The 18,749-nt window shown below is 41.7% G+C and overlaps 1 protein-coding gene and 1 pseudogene across 1 annotated transcript; one reads left to right on the forward strand and one right to left on the reverse strand.

The window, feature by feature from the left end:
• The first annotated feature begins 235 nt into the window (after window positions 1–235).
• On the forward strand, window positions 236–9,652 carry LOC134149847 (mannan-binding lectin serine protease 2-like; annotated as a pseudogene).
• Window positions 9,653–11,149: 1,497 nt separating this feature from the next.
• TARDBP (TAR DNA binding protein) lies at window positions 11,150–17,248 on the reverse strand. Its single transcript, XM_062593055.1, has 6 exons — window positions 17,153–17,248; window positions 16,591–16,843; window positions 15,689–15,852; window positions 14,361–14,501; window positions 13,472–13,642; window positions 11,150–13,066 (listed from the first exon to the last, which is right to left on the reverse strand). Exons 2-6 carry the CDS (start codon window positions 16,826–16,828, stop codon window positions 12,536–12,538), a joined length of 1,245 nt encoding a protein of 414 aa, XP_062449039.1. The 5' UTR covers window positions 16,829–16,843; window positions 17,153–17,248; the 3' UTR covers window positions 11,150–12,535.
• Between the last annotated feature and the right edge of the window lie 1,501 nt (window positions 17,249–18,749).

Genomic DNA, 18,749 nt, shown 5'->3' on the forward strand with positions numbered 1-18,749 from the left:
GCTGCTCCTGTGAATACAAGTCAAAAGAGTGTATTGGTGATGACTCATATTTTCCCAAACTGTGTTGTAAAAATCTCCCATCAAAATTATGAAACTGAGTTTAAAGGAGCCCGGTGTGTTGAAGCACGAAGAGCTATTAGTCTCTGTCTTTCCCCCTTCTTTAGTCCTTCAAAACAAGGTGAAGGCCTGTTTTCTGAAATCGAGTATTAATGGTGCGCCATTAATATTTGTACTCTGAGAGCCTGTAGGACAGCCAACCAGGTACAGAGGCATGGTGGTATTTGTTGCTACATAAACACGAGGTAGGTGATCACTGCCCTGTAGAACTGTTCCCTAACACCTGCTCTCTGCTCTGAGAAGGCAACTGAGAGCCATTCTGGAACACAGGCATTGCCAGAGTGAATCAGGCTGAGGATCCCTTGAGTCTGATGTCCTGCTTTTGACACTGGTCAGCATCTTATGCATCAGTGGAAGACATGATTCCGTAAGTGATTTTTAAAGTGTACTCCCCTGTAGAAGCATAAATACTGTGCAATATATCCTGTGTTGTCTATATCTTACGTAGCGTATGGTGAATTTATTGCACTCTGCTATAAGTTATGTAAATGTATATGTAGAAAATAAATGTAAGCATAAAATCTTACATTTCATATAGCTGCAAGTTGAACAGATTAATTATATGCTATTTCCCAATCCTTTATATCAGATTTATATTTTTGGCCTTAGATCTCATTATGTATCCCTTTGCCCTTTTATTAGAAAAAGTAAACATCCTTTGGAAACTACAGTTGTAGGTTATACATAATATTTTTCTGTCTCTGCATACCTAAATATACTTCTTTGTGTGTGCATATGTGTTCCCACACAGTGGCCACTTCTTCACCATTTCTCTTTTACATGGTTTTATCCTGAACTTTAATGAAATTCCTGTAAACATAATGTTTAAAAAGAAGCTAGCATGATAGTTAGGTGGGGAATGATGAATAGAAGCCAAGGTGATATTACCTTCTAGCTCTCGGGTTACTGTAATAGTATTTAAGCTTACTTGCCTGAGTATCCCTTATTTACACAGTAGATCTGTGCCCTGGGAAAAAACTGCTTGGTAAGTAATGTGAAGGATTCTGATGCAGAACTGACAGAAATTTTGAAATTTTAACTTCCTAATGATTTCAGTAGGGAGTTAAGGGTGTAAACACAGTGCTCATTAAATTGTGGCTTGTATATTCAGGGTGAGACTTCATGCTGAGTCTTTATCCGCACTCAAGGATTTTATATTTTCATTCCTATCTTTTGCTATAATTGCATCCAGACTACTCCTGTACAGCTGTGGAATAGGGACAGATATTAGCTATGTGAGAAAACTTCATTTTTAAAAAGAGAAACTGCGTTTTTTTTTTTTTCTTTTTTTTTCCTCCAGTTACATGTTTGTGAGCCCCTGACTGCTGCATATCAAGTAGGTTTTGGGGTGTTTCTTAGCCCGATCTTGCAGTAGAGGGAAGGAAGCATTTGAGTGGAGTCACAAAGCCAGTGAAGAGGCAGTGAACTCGGTGTGTTGGTGGTGGTATTGTAAGCAGCACCTGCAGTAGCTCAGGCGAGTGTACTGAAAAACATATTTTATTCTCACATAGCCATCAAAAGCTACTGTAGTTTGAGGCACAGTCTGGAATTAAAGGAACATGCATTTAACCGGGAAGGATGAGGTAAAAGCAATTAAGGAAAAAAGCCCACTCACTGGCAATCTTCTGCAAGTTTAACACAAAAGGAAAAGATGTAATTTCCATTGTAGCTCAACTGATTTTTGCTGGTGCAAAGCAATGTGCTGTTAAGCCAGAACCTCCAGGTGAATTAGTGAAGCTTTCTCTGCTTCTTTGGAGCAAGAAGGGCATTTTAAACAGGATTTAAAAATCAAGAGAGGGTTCAGTTTCACAGGATAGGGCTTTTTATGTGTTTATTAACTGTTTTAATCTGTATCTTCATCAGCTGTTTGGATGAAAACCTAAGACAATGAATTCAGAATAGAGCACAGTCAGATGTGGCTTGTATGTCAGTCACTGTGGTGATGGATCGGTTTATGTCAAGTAAAAGCAATTGCTCATAGCTGTGTGGGAAGATGGACAAAGGAGGATTGTTTTTAAATTTTAGTGTGTACTAAAAGAAAAACACGGTACGCAAATGCATCATTATTTGTATTGTGTTACTGTAGTTGTGCTAAGAGCTATACAAACATAAAATAAAAGGGTGATCCCTTTTCCTCTTTTCCTTTCCAAGGAAATGATCATATCTGAATACTTCCTATAGCAGCAGGTAGGTCTGCATAGGTTTAGAATGGAAATAGGTTCCATTCTCTGAAGTAATAGCTTAGAATCTTGGATAACAAAATCCACAGGTTAGCTAAGGGGCAGTAATGTTCATTTTATCATTCACAACTCAGTCCCTTTCCATTAGTATGACAACCTGAAAGCCTATGGACTGTTTTAGATGGTAATCTGTAATTAATGACTGGATAATGGCATTTGTGTTGATGGAGGTTAGCATAGTATGTTGAGGATGTAATTCAAAGTCAAACAATTTCCCTCTTGCAATTAATTTAGCATCACAGTGGTGCAAAAATATGCCAGTGTTATCAGCCAGTCCAGCGTTCCCCATCAATTAAAGGATTGCTCCTACAGCTTTTGCAGCACATTATAAAGCCTTTGTTCCCAGCTGATCAAAGCACCACTTCACAGCGATCAGATGCTGTCAACAAGGAGAGATCCTCGGGGCACTTGTGGCTGTTCCTTCTTGCTTCTCTTCGGCAGGGAGCGTTTGTGGCTCCAGTTGTGTCAGCAAGAGGCACAGCTGGCTTTGCTCAGAGAATACAATTACATTCTAAGTGTCTGGCAATGAAAGCATTAAAAAGAGAGCTGCATTGAGAGGCTTCTGGAATTGAGAAGCTGATAGCTATCCTGCACGCTGTGGTACAGCAGACAAGCTGCAAATTTAACACCTCACAACATTTCTGATAGCTTCCAGACACACTTACTTCTGATCTCTAGTCCTGTGACTGTTAAGATGGTGCCTTTCCCCACTATCCTTTGCTGCACCACTTCTGAGGTAGGAATGTAGGTAAGTGTTGGATAATGCTGGTGCCCTAATCCTACCACAACAGAGACAGGGCAACTTTCTCAACAGAGAAACACCTGCTGTGAGATTCTGTAGGGAGTTCAATCTGTGGCTCCAAAACTTTCTTAAGAGATGTAGAAAAAAATCTGCTATCTTTACCCAATACAGCTAGGCAGAGTTAAGGTAGCTGTGATCATTCTCTCTCTCTTTTTCTTTTTTTTTCTTCTAGCCCAGTGTCCGAATTGTTTTTACTAAAAGAACAGGAGGAGCCACCAGTCCTGATTGACTGAAACCTTATCCCCTGCTCAGCTTGTGCAGCTAAAGTATCCAGATGGAAGATGGCCTCCTGATCATGCTGGAATTGGTGGAGACTTTTAATGTGGAAACACACCCAGAAGTGTGCCCCTGTGAAGTCCTTAAGGTAAGTGAGGTTTTATTGCCTTTCATCCCAGCCTTTGTGAGCTGGGCCAGTTCTTTCTTTTACTGCATCTTTCTCAGACTGTGTCTCACCCCACTCGTTTACAGATTTATTTCCCTATATATCTCCTCATTAATTTCTTCTTCCCCTCATCCCCTCAGAAGTTTTGTTGTTTTATTCTTTCACTACGTTCCTCCTTTGAGAAATTCACCAGAAACAGTACACGTGTATCACAAGTACACATGTGATAACTTGGAAGATTACGGAGTTTTATTCTAGTCTCACAGAGCAGTGATGCTAAGAGAATCAGTTAAATCCTTTGGATTGTTTTCTTATGTATCAGATGGACCCAGTGTTCACTTCCCAGGAATTCCAAAGCACTTTTAGGATGCTTAGATAAAAGGTACTCTCTGAGTGATAAGCCATCATTTTAACCACTGTCCTTTCTTCTGTGTGCTTTGGAAGAAGGGACCATTCAGGTTCAGCTACTTACTGGGGCAAGACATTGTATTAACACTAACATGTTCTTCCATAAGCCTAATGAGGGAAGGAGTATTTGATTTGTCTCATTCTTTTCAGATTAAAATGCCCTAAAAGCAGTTTGGCCCATTCTGTGGAAAGACTCTGCCTGCAAAAATTGAGACACACAGTGATGTAAATACTGCTTTCATAACTGGTATCTCAGGAGCACACACTAGATGAAAGATGAAATACACAGTAACAGGTAGGTAGGAGGTCTCTTTTTAATTCTCAGGTCCAGATTGTTCCCATAACTTCATTCTAGAAAGGTCTGAATTGCAACCAAATAGATAAACAGCAGTTTCCTACTTAGTTTTCAGTAGTGTACTTCCTAAGCAGAGTTTTAACAGAGTTCCAGAATAAGAGCTGATCTTACAGGTCACTTCTACTTCAGACAGAGATTGTATTTTAGGGAACAAGTTGACTTTGAGTTACAATGTGTTTGTTTAGGCAACACATCTGCTAGGCTCATCCTGTCCATGTAACTGGAGCTGTTTGCAGGTAGCTGCACACCTTTGATGCAAACCAGCACAATTTTTCATTTTTTCCTCTTAGTCTCAGTAACTGTAGACTGGTGTCTGTGTGAGTGAAATAGTGCAGGGAGGGGGCAGAGATGGGTTGTGCTTTTTCATAAAGCATATAGCAGTAAATAATGAAATCACTCTCAAGGGGATGTTTCTGTTTTCTGATCTGCTGCAGCTTTTCCATGCCCCGATCCTGAAGCACCACCCCGTGGTCACATCACACCAGTGCAAGCACAGTCCGTTCTAAGAGGCCACTGTACTCTGTCTTGCTACTTAAAGTGCTACTTGAAGTAGGTGATCCTCAGCCTTAGCAGACTTAATTTCTCAAGGATTAAACATAGAGGTGCTGTTTCTCATTACCAATTTGTGTTGCTCACATACTATAATTGTGAGGCATATTCAGTACACTGAATTTGTTAGCAATTGTCCTTTCTTTGATACTCTCTCTGGAGAATTATGTTTCTATGTATGTATGCCAGTGCTGATGCTCTTTGAACACTGCTGCTTAGAGATTTGCCTGTAATTACGTTGAAGAAAAGAATGATTTTACAAGTTTTTAGTGCTTCACAAGATCAGTGTAGCAAGAATTTTTAATGTTTTTTTCATTTGCTACTGCATCCCTCCAGGGAAGTTAAGACTAGAATGCTCAGTCATTCCTGCTGAATGAACATTTCACATTCAATTCTTAATAGCATTCTGTTTCTCAATAAGCAATTTTGGAAGATAATCTAGGCTGTGTGTGTTTACAGCAAAATTTTGAGATCACGGTTAGGTCTGTTTTAAAAAGGATAGAAACTTAACAAGCAACATAAAAGCACGCTATTCACAACTGAATTGTGCTCGCCTCACTTTATCTACTGCAGTTATTCTCTAATCTGTCTGATTTGATAGTTACACACATTTGCTGTTTATGTAGCAACCAGAACAACCAAACAGATGTAAGGGTAGTATTCGACAGAGGATGGTATGAAAGGTAGGTGTTTATGGAAATAGAGTATAGGCTGTAGTCTGTGTTTTGCTCTTTGAAATGCTCTGTTACTCTGTGCCATCTTTGCTGGGGATGAGGCAGGCTTAAGTGGTGGAACTGCTACACAGAGGTCACAAACAAAGGTATAGTAATCTTCACTTTCAGGAAAAGTTAGCTGTCCCTCAGTTTTGCAGCCATCCACCAACTGCGGGCAAGAAAAGTGTTACTAGAACCCACATCTAAAATGTTATGATAGGGGCAGAACTATTTACCTTCTCCCACTCTGAAAGTAGTGTGAGAAACCAGTGCATCTGCTAAAGACATTCTGAGCAAATAAAAATCCATTTACTGCATTTTTCCCCATATTGGTAAGGGAATGAATGTGTAACTAACTGACTCTTTTTTCTGTAATTAACCCTATTATTTGTTGTGAAATTAGTTTTTCTTTCTATTAATGCTTCTTGGAGAACAAAGAACTTGTGAGGTCTTTTAAAGCAAGAATGTCAAAATGATGCTTCTTGGAGCAAACTGATGGCAAAGTGTATCAGTAAGTCAGTGCTAATATTTGCATATTAGGAGAGCATTATGAGAAATGTCTTCTTTTCTGCATGTTAACTCTCTTTTTTTTGTCAAAGCACAGTTTGTATTTATAATTTAGAAGATGTTTAATTTCTGCCATTCTTTAAAAACCCTAAAAAAGCACTGATAGTTATTTAAGGAAAAAAAAAAGGAAAGAAAAAGGCCCTTAGTGGACTTTGAAATACTGTACAATCTCATAACAGTGTCATAGAAATAGGAAAAGCATCATTATCATCGTAAGAGAAGACCAACTGTAGTACCTGTACCCACAGAGTACTGTAGAATTTCTTTATTTTAAAAGGTCTTAGCCTTGCAGTGCCCCACAGGCATTAACAGCCTTTGAAAGAGGGTAGCAGGCCCCTGCCAGTTGGCACGTGACTAATCGCAGCTAGCTAGTGTTGGAGCCCTGCAATCTTTCTCTGGATTCCAGTGTCAGAGCATTTGGCCATAATCATGCTCTACCTTACAAAATAAGAGTTCTGCACTTCTCAAGTAACTTCTAGATTATATTCCTTAATGTATGTATCAGTTTCCTGCATGGTGGGTGCAATATGACACTTTCTTACAGTTACAGCTAAATCTAGTGAATTGGAGTGCAGATTTGGGGAGTATTATTTATTTGTAATTTGAAGGACATACCAAAATACACCCAAGGCGTATTTTATACAGTAACATTTGGGAGCTTCAAACTCTTGCATTTTTGTCATTTTCCAATTTAGTGGCATTAAATACCTGCTTACGTGGTAGTGAAGGCCAGAGAGGAGGTAAATAAGGCACAGCCACATTGTCATGAGTTCTGCACTAAACTCAAAGGAGACCTAAAATAGGTTAATCCTCCATGTCTTGTCAGACTTCGTCTACCATGGCCACTTCACTTTAAAACTACCGTTAACTAACTGTTCTATTTGTTCTTATATCTGTTTTCTCTGTGAGATGCAGGTAAGTATCAGTGCAGTGTTGATGGATACTGGAAAGAACTCCCAAAGAGAAATAACACTTCCTGTCTGTTAACCAGATAATGCATAATAAAAAAAATAAATAAAATGTTTCTAGGGAGCTGCTATTAGGCTAAAAGTACTGCAGCATCATTTATCAGCCTCTCAACTAGTACTGACCAACATGGTCATGCTTTGTTACAGAGGCAACGAGGCAGACTGTAGTATTGAGTACATAGATAGATACCGGAAAAACATAGCTTTCTTTGAAGTTATGCTTTTAACTCTCCCTGATGTTGGAACTTCAGAATTTTTCCTTTAATGAAGATGCTGAGCTCTGTAATGCTTGTTCTAAAATACTAGCCTTCAGTGAGCTACAGGTGGTGGGCTGTTAACAAGTTATTCAATTAAGCTATTCCGTTACTTATGTAGAGTTAAGTAACAAAGTTAATAGCACTTTTCTTGTTTTTTTTTTTCTTTTAGTACATGTAAGTTGTTGAAGCAAAAAAAAAAAAAAAAAAAAAACTTACTTCATTATAGTGTTTATTGTAAAAATTAGATCACCACTTTTTATTACTCATTTTCAACAGTGAGGAACAACTAACAAAATGATGAGCCTAAAATTTTATGATACCCACATAATTTGACTGGCACTACTCAGGCTTACTAATACTGGTCTTCTATTTATCTTTTAAATTGCTTACTATTTAAAAGATGTCTTGTTGTATCTGAGGTTAGTGTTGGAGATTACTGCCAGAAACTCACTACCAATACAGTAAAAAGCTGGATCTGTTTTATTTCAGTTCAGTATTGGAGATGTACAAAGATAAATGTAATTTCATAACTGGTTGATTCTTGCTGCTTTTTAAGTGTTTGGCACTGTTACTCTAAGGACAACTGAACCACACTCCAGCACCATTTGAGGGGGGGGTGTAGGGGAAGCTACTGAATAGATTTATTGCAGAATACTGGTTTCAGGGATTTTTGTTTAATGCTTGAATAGCCAAAGTAGTAACTCTAGAATTACTCAAGATTCAAGACTGAGTTTGGGAGAAACATTTAATAATTTAAAAGCCTAATCGTTCCTCTTATCTTTTAGATTAGAATGCTTCTGTATTCTAATTACCCTAATTTACATTCAGAATAAATGCACTTGCTTCTCAACACCCAAATTCCTCAGCAAAACTGTGCTTCTTCATTACAGAACTTTTGGAAAGACTGTATGTTCTACTGACTAATGAAGATTGTACTCTAAATCAAACATTCATTTGCAAGCAATTTTACTATTCCAAAACAATCTAGGAATTACATTTAGACTCATTAACCTAATTTTATCCATGCAAGCATAGTAATTCAATATCAGAATCTCTAAATATTTAAACATATTGTTGCATTTATTGTTTTGCAGTTTGTGGAACACAGAGAAGTAGAACACAAGTGTATATATGGAGGAACAAGAGCCAAGCCTGGAGATTTCCCTGGCAAGTGATGTTAATTACAGAGCATGGAGGATTAGAAGGTAGCTCCCTTTTGTATAAGTGGGTTTTAACAGTTGCTCATGTTGTAGTTGATCAAAGAAATGCCTTAGCTTTGAGGATTATAAATTAGGGGTTTTGAACAGATAATTCAATTCACTATGAACAAGGCTGGCAAAATAAATTTTTATTCATAAAGGTTATAAAAATGATCTTGTCAATTTTAACACTGATACTGCCTTGATTAAGCTGCAGCATAAATTTTCAATTAGTATCAATATTATACCCACTTGTTTATCAGGCAAAGAAAAAATTTCAAATAAGCAGGTCATTACTAGCTATATCAGATTGGGAAGAACTGAGACAAGGACCTCTTCTGTTTTACTACTGAGTTGGTAGTTGTCAAGCAGAAAAAGTGTACAAATGCATACACAATTAAAGCGCTTAGTGGAAAACCTCTCAGTAACAGAGAACATACTGTGTGCTGGGGGTGAGGGAGGGGGTAAGGGAGGGGGTAAAGATGCTTTTAACAGGCACAGTGGAGGACCATTAGTTTCCTTAGATGCTCAGGCCAACAAGTGTTTTGTCGTTGGTATTGTGTCCTGAGGTTTAGACTGTGCTGTTGCACATCAAAATGAGCATCAAGGTACTTTGACCGCTCCCTAGTATATATTTGAAGAATCCCAGTACCATCAGCTGCACACCTGGAGGAGATGGGTATGAATGTGCTCCACTTCAAAGAGCCTTATGGGCTCCGCAGTAAGCTGCTGTAGTAGCAGCGGGCACAGCTATACATCCCTTGCCTTAAAGGACTTCTTGCTGTCAGCTGCAGAAAACACTGTTTCTGTCAACGGTGGAGTTTTATACAGAATAAGCTTTCACATTAAAATCTATGAACAGAGGATAAAAATACAAGTTTTTTCAGTATATCATCTGACAACAGATCATCAAGACTAATTAAAAGCAACTTTATGAAGCTCCTACAGTGTTTTTACTAACCATGCCCGAAGTAAATATATCCCCTTATAATTACAGAAGCTTCCCATTTCTTGCATCTCACTTGTTATTTAGTTATGTTAATCCAGAAAATACTGAATATGAAATCTTTAAAAAAAAAAACTCCAACACTTGCATATGGTGTCAATAGTATTTTATTTACTTACTTATAAACACTAGAGTACGCAAAGCAGTTAAGTATTACTAAAATTTGAAAATACTTCTAAAACTTTCAGGAATTTTGATTGAGGGTTAGGGAAGCCTAAAATTATTAGCAAAGATTACTCAGTGCTGCCAACCAACCTGTTAAGACCTAAACCTGGACTTAGACAATTTAAATAAAATAAAGCCATGCTAATCACAAAAACTTACCAGAAAGTTCCTTGCAGGGATGTCACAGTTAGTCTTTGCAGGTTCCAGAATACCATTTTTAAGTGTTACTCAGCAGAAGTAGCTGGTAATAGTGCAAGTGCTAAAATGCAAAATTCACAGATGGTACAGAGTTTGGAAATTATTCTGACGTAGGTGCAGAAAAAAAAATCCAAGCAACTTTTTGCAGTGGGACATGAACAACAAGTGTGGGGTTGTTTTTTTTTTTAGCTTGAGTGTTTACAACCCCTCTTTAAGATGTACATTGATACCCAGCTGATTTTTTAATACTGCAATTCAAGTGGAAAACTAACAGTAGTGCAGTTTTAGTCACTATTTAGATGGTTTTCTATTCACAAGCCTTAATAATAACAATATGCAGTAATTGAGATCTGACCTGAAAAGTTTAATAGTTGTGTTTAAGTAAACTGTGTAAATATCCATACTCAGAACTTGCATAGCTACAGCATAGTAGTACAGTGTATAAAAGTATCGATCAAGCTTGAAAGGATTTCAAGTCCAAACAGGTTAAACTATGCAAGATCTCACCATCAGGAGAAATACTCTTGCCACAGTTCCTACTAAAATATCCTGCTCTGAGAAGAAACAGCTAATTTGAAACTTCTAAAAACTAGGTTTATTTCAAGTGCAGACAAGACTTCTACCAAAGTCTATACACATCAAGCTAATGCTTTGTTGAGCTGAAAAATTCTACCCTATGCCTAGTTTTAAACATGAGTTTATCGCTTTCTTCTGGGCTACAAATGTAGCAGAACCAAACTTCCCTTAAGTGGACTCTTTTCTAAAACTACAGTCACAGGTTTCTGTTCTTTAAACATATGTCCCCAAAGGGGGAGACGCTCTGGACAGAAGCATATCTGACAATAAGTGTTTGCTTTCCCCTCTCATTAAGAAACTCCATCCCATCTCCACAAAAGCAGCCCCCCAAAAATACACTTTCCTTGGTAAAGATGTAATCTGGAGGGAACTGCTTACCATTCTAGGTGCAGACACCCAAACTTGTGGGAACTGGATTTTAGATATATACGTATCACTGAACAATGCAAAAATACAGTGGATTAAAGTTGGGTGTCAGGTACATGATGACTGGTGGCTCCGTTTGACTTGTCAACTTTTAAAGCATGCTTATCTGAAACAAACTGAATTACTGCAAAAAAATTTTTACAGAAGTTCATCTCAAAAGGGTAAAATTAATTAACTGCTATGAATTCTTTGCATTCAGGGCTGCAAAACAAAGACACATATTACTTAAATCAGTTTTATTTAAGAATTTCCTACAATGACAAATCTTATAAAAAGCATCCAAACACAGAACTGCAGCAAACAGCATTCTTATGGATATCTTACAGACAGTGGAACTTCCACCCTTAGGAGGCACACTGAGCTCGCTAGTGATCTCTGCTACAAGAGCTACTGCAAAGCATACCACAAGCTCAATGTTCTCATCACAAACCCCATCATCTTCAGTTCACATTACCACACTTACATATCATTAACAGAAAAAAAGCACACACCATACAGCATTCACAGCAGTTGACATAAGGGAAAAAAAATACAAATATTCATTTCACATAACACATTCAACTAATTGATTAACTAGGTATAAAACCCACTTAAAGTCTTCCACATATGGATGTCCTTTGAATGCAATAAACACTCGTACTTTATTTGCTATCATTGCTCTCTGCACACTCTCTCACCAAAGCCACAGGATTGAGAGACATCTCGCCAAGTAAAATAAAATCCCATAATGCACCACCAGGTCTCTGCATGCGCTCTCTCCTTTATCTCGCACATACCAGCCCTCTCATGCCTCGGCACCACCATCAATCCCACACAAGGTTTCAAAAGTTCAAACAGCCTTCTGGTTCCATCTCACAGCCTTGCGTTCATAGCGTTGATACGACTCCATGAAATAAAGAGTAGCGGATAAAAATGGAACACCCACCGTCTAAGACGCAGCATGTGCAGTGTGATGAAGTATTCTTGGATGAGAAAGCATGTAGACAGAAGTATTCCTAAGGCAGAATATTTACAGCACTGCTTTCAATGAAGTGCTTCTTCCATACACATTTGAAATGAGATGAACTGCAGAGATTAAATGAAGCCTTCATATCGTACTTTAGTATGAGGGGAGACAGTGTTTAAAAAAAAAAAAAAGAAAAAAAGAAAGAAAGAAGAAACAAACGGAAAAACGACACTGTGTTCTCCAACTGGGGAATTTGGAGATTCTTATGGTGGGATCAAATTAAAAACAAAAGGGAGAGAATGCTGTTTCTGACCAATGGTTTTCATTTTGAACATGCAAAGAATTCAGGTAGCCAGGAAACAAGGGATAAAATATTACAGGAGAAACCTTTCCTATCAATTGTAGTGTTAGTTTACCCATCAGGCAAACAGCAGTCCACTTCCAAACATTCAATATTCCAACAAATTATGTAACAAAACTTATAAAATTCCTTTAACCTTTCTTTTTACAAAAGAAAAATGTCAAAAATACTGCTGAATATACTGCACATTGAACAAATTGATTTGGAAAATTTTAGTATATATGTAATTTACAGTATACTTACCACGAGTTAGAAAATTTTGATTTCCCACCATAGAGTCAGTATCAGAGCCCACCGTGTCTACATTCCCCAGCCTGACGACTTGGAATCCATACTCGAACCAAAGCCTCCATTAAACCCGCTGCTAGAGCCTGCGTTCGATGCTGAACCCCAGCCTATTGCTGCCCCGGAGTTGGAACCGCCATAAGAATTATTTCCTGAACTAAAGCCCTGGTTCTGCTCCCGCTGCATGTTGCCTTGAGGCTGATTGTTTCCTGATGGCCCCGACTGGTTCTGCTGACTGGCGAGCATGCCCATCATGCCCCAGCTGCTCTGCAGCGCAGCCTGCGCTGCTGCCATCATGGCAGGATTGATGCTAAAGGCCCCAAAGTTCATACCGCCCCCCATGTTACTGCCTTGGTTGTTACCTAGGCCTCCCCCACCTCCTCTGCTGTTGCCAAACCCCCCCTGGTTCCCAAAGCCTCCCGGATTACCACCAAATCTTCCACCTCTTTCTAACTGTCTATTGCTATTGTGCTTAGGTTCAGCATTGGATATATGTACGCTGATTCCTTTAATGATCAAGTCCTCTCCACAAAGAGATTGGGCAACCTATAAAAAATAAGGGATTAATTAAATATAGATCACACTTTTCCTCCCTAATAGTAGTACCAAAACAATAATAATAATAAAAGCGCACACACACACACACAATTCTGAGCAGACAGTTAACCTGCAAAGGAAGCATATGCATACTTATTCCAATTTGAAGTGATTTATCTTCTCATTCACTACTGCAGTAACTGCAGTATGAAAACCCATATGTACAACGGCATCTGAAAAGTGCAACCTTAAACAATTCAAGTAAATCAATCCAAGCTAATACTACTGGAATTCTCAAGACAGTGGACAAACAAGTGTTGCATGTTTAATTCTAGAAATAATGCTTCATCAAGCTACTGAAACATTTTAAAAAGAAGTTGTCTACGTATAAAGCTAAAGTATTTTAAAACTTACCTGATCATCTGCAAATGTAACAAAAGCAAAAGCTCGGAAGGGTTTAGGTATGAAGACATCTACCACTTCTCCATACTGGGCAAAGAACTGCCGGAGCTCATCTGCAGTCATGTCCTCAGTGCAGCGCCCAACGAACACTTTTCTGCTACGCAAAGGTTCATCAGGACTTTGCTGAATTGAATTGGGGGGGGGGGAGTATAATTAATGAATGGGGAAAAAAAGTCACAATTTTATTTGAGCACTAAATATGGGCAAGTTACTTTATCATAAAGATCGCTTTTAATCTAGTCTGTTCTGAACACTGAAGATTTAGAAACCTAAGAATTTCTAAGTTTTAGACTTAGAAAGTTATGCTCAGAGAGCATCCTCGTACTCCGATACTGATGGAGAGAGAAAGGCAGCAGGGAAACAGGTGCAGGAGTAACAGCAAGAACAGTTACGAGGCTTTTCCAGAGAATAACCATGTACTGCAAAATGGGACACATCATTCTGCAGTACAGACTGCATCTGCTTATGTACACGGGAAGTACACACACAGACAGAAGTTCTGGGTTTGACTGCCAGTTCAGTCAAATACTCATTGTGATGCTCATCAATTTATCTTGCCTGTTTTATTCTCCACTTACTCTTGTAGCAGACAGGTTAAGTGGGTATTGCTATATGTTAAAATACCACATTATTTTCAAATTTTCAATTGTACTTACTTCCAATATAACCAGCTATTTTCACAACACTTCTAATTCTCTCCCTTCTCTTGACTCACTCGCTTATTCTCACCTGTCCATTCATAAACTAAAAACCCACATCCAAAAGTGGATTATTAATCCACTCATTCAATGTAGTCACTATAAAAGTGCACTTTTGAGTGTGTAAAATAAAACTAAAGTACCTTAGAATTGGGAAGTTTACAGTCACACCATCTTCCATCTATCATGTGTCGCTGAGACATTACTTTCACCTGGGTTTCATAATCCGTAAATCGAACAAACCCAAAACCCTTTGAGTGACCAGTTTTAATATCCTTCTTAACCTAAAGAAAAAACAACAGAAAAAAAAACAAAAAACAAACAGAAGACATTTTAGAAGGTCACAGCAGCAGTGTGGACTTACATTTTGACATACAACATGCTATTTACCAGAGATCTGCAACAGCTTTGATGTTAACCTCCTGAAAACAGTGCATTTTTTATTTAATCTCATTGTACAGGCCTACCATTTCTTAAAAAATGACCCCAATTACCTTGTAGCTAAAGCAGAGACACGTGATACCTATAAAGTGCGCTAATCAGGATATAGTTAGTATTAGCTTGCCGTGAACCCAAATATAAGCATATTAAAATAGCACAAATAATAGCAGGTATTTCATAACACTGTGATGGCATAGCAAGACACACTGTATAACCATTTTGAATTAACAGGTAAGCAGCGTGACCATCGAAGGTGCAAAGGCATGTTTAGTTCACAGAGGAGGATCCAAGTAACAAAAGATAAACAGCAAGAGAAGTTTATCAGGACCAGGTGAGGCAGGTAACAAAAACATCAAGTATGAAGAGAAAGACAAAAGACAAGCCTGCTTCACTGCTTCAGTTCTCATTTCTCTGAAAGACTTCAAGCCTGGCTGTGTCAACTTCAGCAACGAAAGCCATCAAGGTCCCCAGCCATCAGTGCTGAGGAAACAGCACCATCTCTGTGGCATCGCATGCTCATGGCTCATGTAGGATATGAGCACTGAAAACTAGGTGGTGTGTTATGTAGTGACTACACCGCAATAATAAAGGACCTGTAAGCACAAAGCATGCTGGTACTGAATGAGTTTAGTAAAGTTTTCTTTTGAAGTTTAGAACTGCCCTGATTTGTAAGTCTTGTAAAACACTGACCACAGCAATTTACAATTCTCTTAACAGACATATATAAACATACACATACTCAGCTGCAACAATTAAAGACAGGAATATAAATTAAAAACCCTCTTAAGCTCCAAACCGATTTAGGAGAGCTTTATGAATTACCACTGCCCCAATCAGTAATATTCATGACTATTTCTACCTACATAAACCTAGAGCTACAAAGCTCATGGAACAAAATACCACCCAGAAACAGAGGTGCACAGCTTCAGATCTGCTTTGAGTTTATACTGCTCTGTTTATCTTCTACTAGCTTTTTCAGAATGAATTTTAGATAACATCTATCTTTACTTGAACTGCAGAAGAATTTTACCTGCACCATTAGGACTTCTCCAAACGTACTGAAATACTCCTTTAAGTCTTGTTCAGTGGTTTTCCAGGGAAGACCTAAGACTATTAAATCTGAAGTCTTCTGTACTGCTCGTTTCACTTTCACAGCTGATGATGCATCTGTTTCATCCATTTTTCTCTTATTATCTAAACATAAAGATGCATATTAGAAACTATCTCCACAACGCTCAAGAAGAAGCTACTTCCACTCATCATGAATAGCATGGTATAAAAACATAGAACATGGTGTAAAAAAGTATAAACTGCACAAGAATACACGCTAGCTGCTGCTACTTAGTATTATAATCCATGTCCAACTATCTTCAAGTACAAGGAGAGAAGCAAGAACAGTCAACATTCAAATCCTCCTCCAAAATACAGTTTGACTGAGTTTGTTTTGGATTGGTTTACTGAAGTACTATCCAACAGCACATTCCTGAGAGCACATGTGGAAGACAGGAACTTTTAAGAAAAGCATTTAATTAAAAACTAGCTTCCTTTCTTCTTCTTCTTAGTTCCCTTTTCTCCCCAAAGATTTGTTTTAAATGGTACTTCTGACCCAAGCTATGCCATGAGCAGAAGCATCTGTGAATGTGCAGAGATCTCAGTACACAGCAGTCTTCAGAAGAACTCTATGTGACAAAGCTTTGTCATTAAGGTCCTTTATAAAGCTATAGAGGTAAAAACTTGTCTCCCATCTGAAAGCTTGATGAAGCCAGATTTATCCTGCAGAGTGAACACGTGACTAAACTCATGGATATTTAAAAAAAGAAAAAAGTTCAGCACAATGTAATATCTTTGCTGTGTTGAATTACCAGCGAAGCACGAACCTCTTAACTGTAAAAGCCCGCTTCTATGAAAAAGCGTGACGGAACCAAGACAGACCTTTGGGATAATTCACAACATAGACCAGGTTTCCCCAGCCGGCCTCCGGGGCGTGCAGGATGCCTTCCACCAGCCGCACCCCCCGCATGCACTGGGACACCGGGTTCCTGTAGCGCAGCCCGCAGGCGCCCGGGAACTGGGCCGTCACGGTGGAGAGCAGCACGGTGCCATCGTCCTCCGAGGGGATCTCAATGGGCTCGTCGTTCTCGTCCTCCGTCACCCGGATATACTCCGACATCGTTGCTGGCGGTTACTAACCAGGGGAAAAACAGGCCGAGGCCGAGGCGTTACGTCTCCCTTTGTCTGACCCTCCTGGCCGCGGGGCTCGACGCGCCCGCGCCTACTTCGCCGCGAGGCGCCCGGGGGCGCCTCGCCCGCCGGTGCTGAACCCCCGGCTGCCGCGGGGCCCCGCCGCCACCTGCCGGGCCGGGCCCGCCCGCCGCGGGGCGGCACAGAGGGGGCCCCGCGCCGCGGGCCCGCCCGAGCGGCCCCCAGGCGCGGCGCGGCCGCTGCACGGCCCCCGGCAGCTCCGCGCCCGCCCGCCGCGGCGCGCCCCGCTCACCGGCCGCGGCCTCTGCGGGAGCCGGTCACCGCCGCCCGCCCGCCGCTGCCTCCGCACAAAATGGCGGCCGCCGCCCTCCTCAGAGGCCGGGCCGGGCCGGGCGGCGGGCCGAACCACTCCGCGCCGGGGGGGGGGGGGGGGGGGTGGGGCGCGCGGAGAAGCGGGGAGCAGAGCGGGGCCGGCGCGGCCGCGGCGCGGGCTCGCGGTGCCCCGGCTGCCGCGGAGGAGCGGCGCGCTCCGCGGGGGCGGGGGGGGGCGGACGGCGCTGCTGCCGCCGCGCCGCCGCACCCCCGCACGGGCGGCGGTGGTGGTGCGGCCCTGCCGCGGGCGCGGAGCGTGCCGGGAGCGCGGCGCCGGGGCTTGTGGGAAGGGGCGCGCGGCGGGACGCGCGGGCGGCCGCGGCGCGGGGAGCGACCGGCGCGGTGCGCGGCGCCGGCCGGCCGCCGCGGGCGCCTTCTTCCTGCGCACCCGAAAGCGTCGGGGGCTGAAGGGCAGCGCACGGCGGGACGGACGCGGAGGCCCTCGCAGCGGAGGGAGCGGGAGCCCTGGGCGCCTCCGTCCTGGCGCTGAGGGGGAGAGGCCGCCCCGGGCCGAGGCGGCGCGCGGCCTCGGGGGAGCGGCCAGGCGGCAGGGCTGAGCGAGCCGCCAGCACCGACCTGAGCAGGGGCCGCGCCGCCCCCTCCCAGGGGGAGCTACCGCTCCTCACCCGCTGCCCCGTCGGAGCCGTGCGTCCCGCACCCGTCAGGCTCGGGCTTCCTTGCACAGGTTGGGAAGAGAATGTGCCGAAGAGATGATCATACTGCTCGGAAGGTCTAACTCAGTCCCTGGCATTAATTTGTAGCTCTGCCTAGTGCTTAAGGGTCCCGCTTAAGATTTCTCGAGCTGCAGAAGTTGGCCCGCAGCACCGCTGACGCCAGTCTCTGCCCATGTTCCTTCTGATCAGCCTTATCATTTAATTACCGCTGAGAGCTGCAGCAGAGTTCAGAGAGGACCCGACTACGCGCAGTGAGGCTAATATGCCACGTAGGCGTTCCCCTGGAATTGTTGCTTTTTCTACCCATCCACATAGACATCCCAAACCCAGTTTTGATGTTGCCGAGTCAGCACCAAGGTAGCTGGTGGTGTTTGAACATGCTGTGAGGACTGAGCGGCAGTTGCAGCATGTGAGCATTACCTACAGCACCATTTTCAGTCAAAGCCGTGGTTTAGCAATCGCGCCACTTGAAGAGGTTGCCATAGTGTTCAGCCAAAGCGCCCTCTGTCTAGCAGAGCATCCGATGGTAATTTCACCGATGGGCAGAGTAAGCATCAACTTTGAACTAGATTTCATGCAGGTAAGAGCTTGGAGAGAGCAGCGAGCTCACTGCAGCTTGCTGCCTGCGGAACAGGCAGAGAAAGAACAATTACTCGCGATGGAGACTCTTACACCAAGAGCTTGTTCCTCAGTTCTGGCAAGAAACAAGCCTAGAAATAAACAGATGTGACTATTTTTTCTCTGTAAGAACTGGGATTCTTGGAGCACTTCCCCTCTGTTACTTGGCATTATAATTTAAGTTAAGCAATTAGCAATAGTATTGCCCTTCCAGTAACTACACCA

Source organism: Rhea pennata, chromosome 22 (genome assembly GCF_028389875.1).
Source record: "Rhea pennata isolate bPtePen1 chromosome 22, bPtePen1.pri, whole genome shotgun sequence".
Classification (NCBI taxonomy): Eukaryota; Metazoa; Chordata; class Aves; order Rheiformes; family Rheidae; genus Rhea; species Rhea pennata.

Excerpts from the sequence above, each read along its gene's own strand:
- TARDBP (XM_062593055.1), bottom strand. The coding sequence starts at position 16,828 with ATGTCGGAGTATATCCGGGTGACGGAGGACGAGAACGACGAGCCCATT. Across the intron at positions 15,853-16,590 it reads TGTTGTGAATTATCCCAAAG|ATAATAAGAGAAAAATGGAT; the intron begins GTCTGTCTTGGT and ends CTTTATGTTTAG. Across the intron at positions 13,643-14,360 it reads GTAAACTTCCCAATTCTAAG|CAAAGTCCTGATGAACCTTT; the intron begins GTACTTTAGTTT and ends AATTCAATTCAG.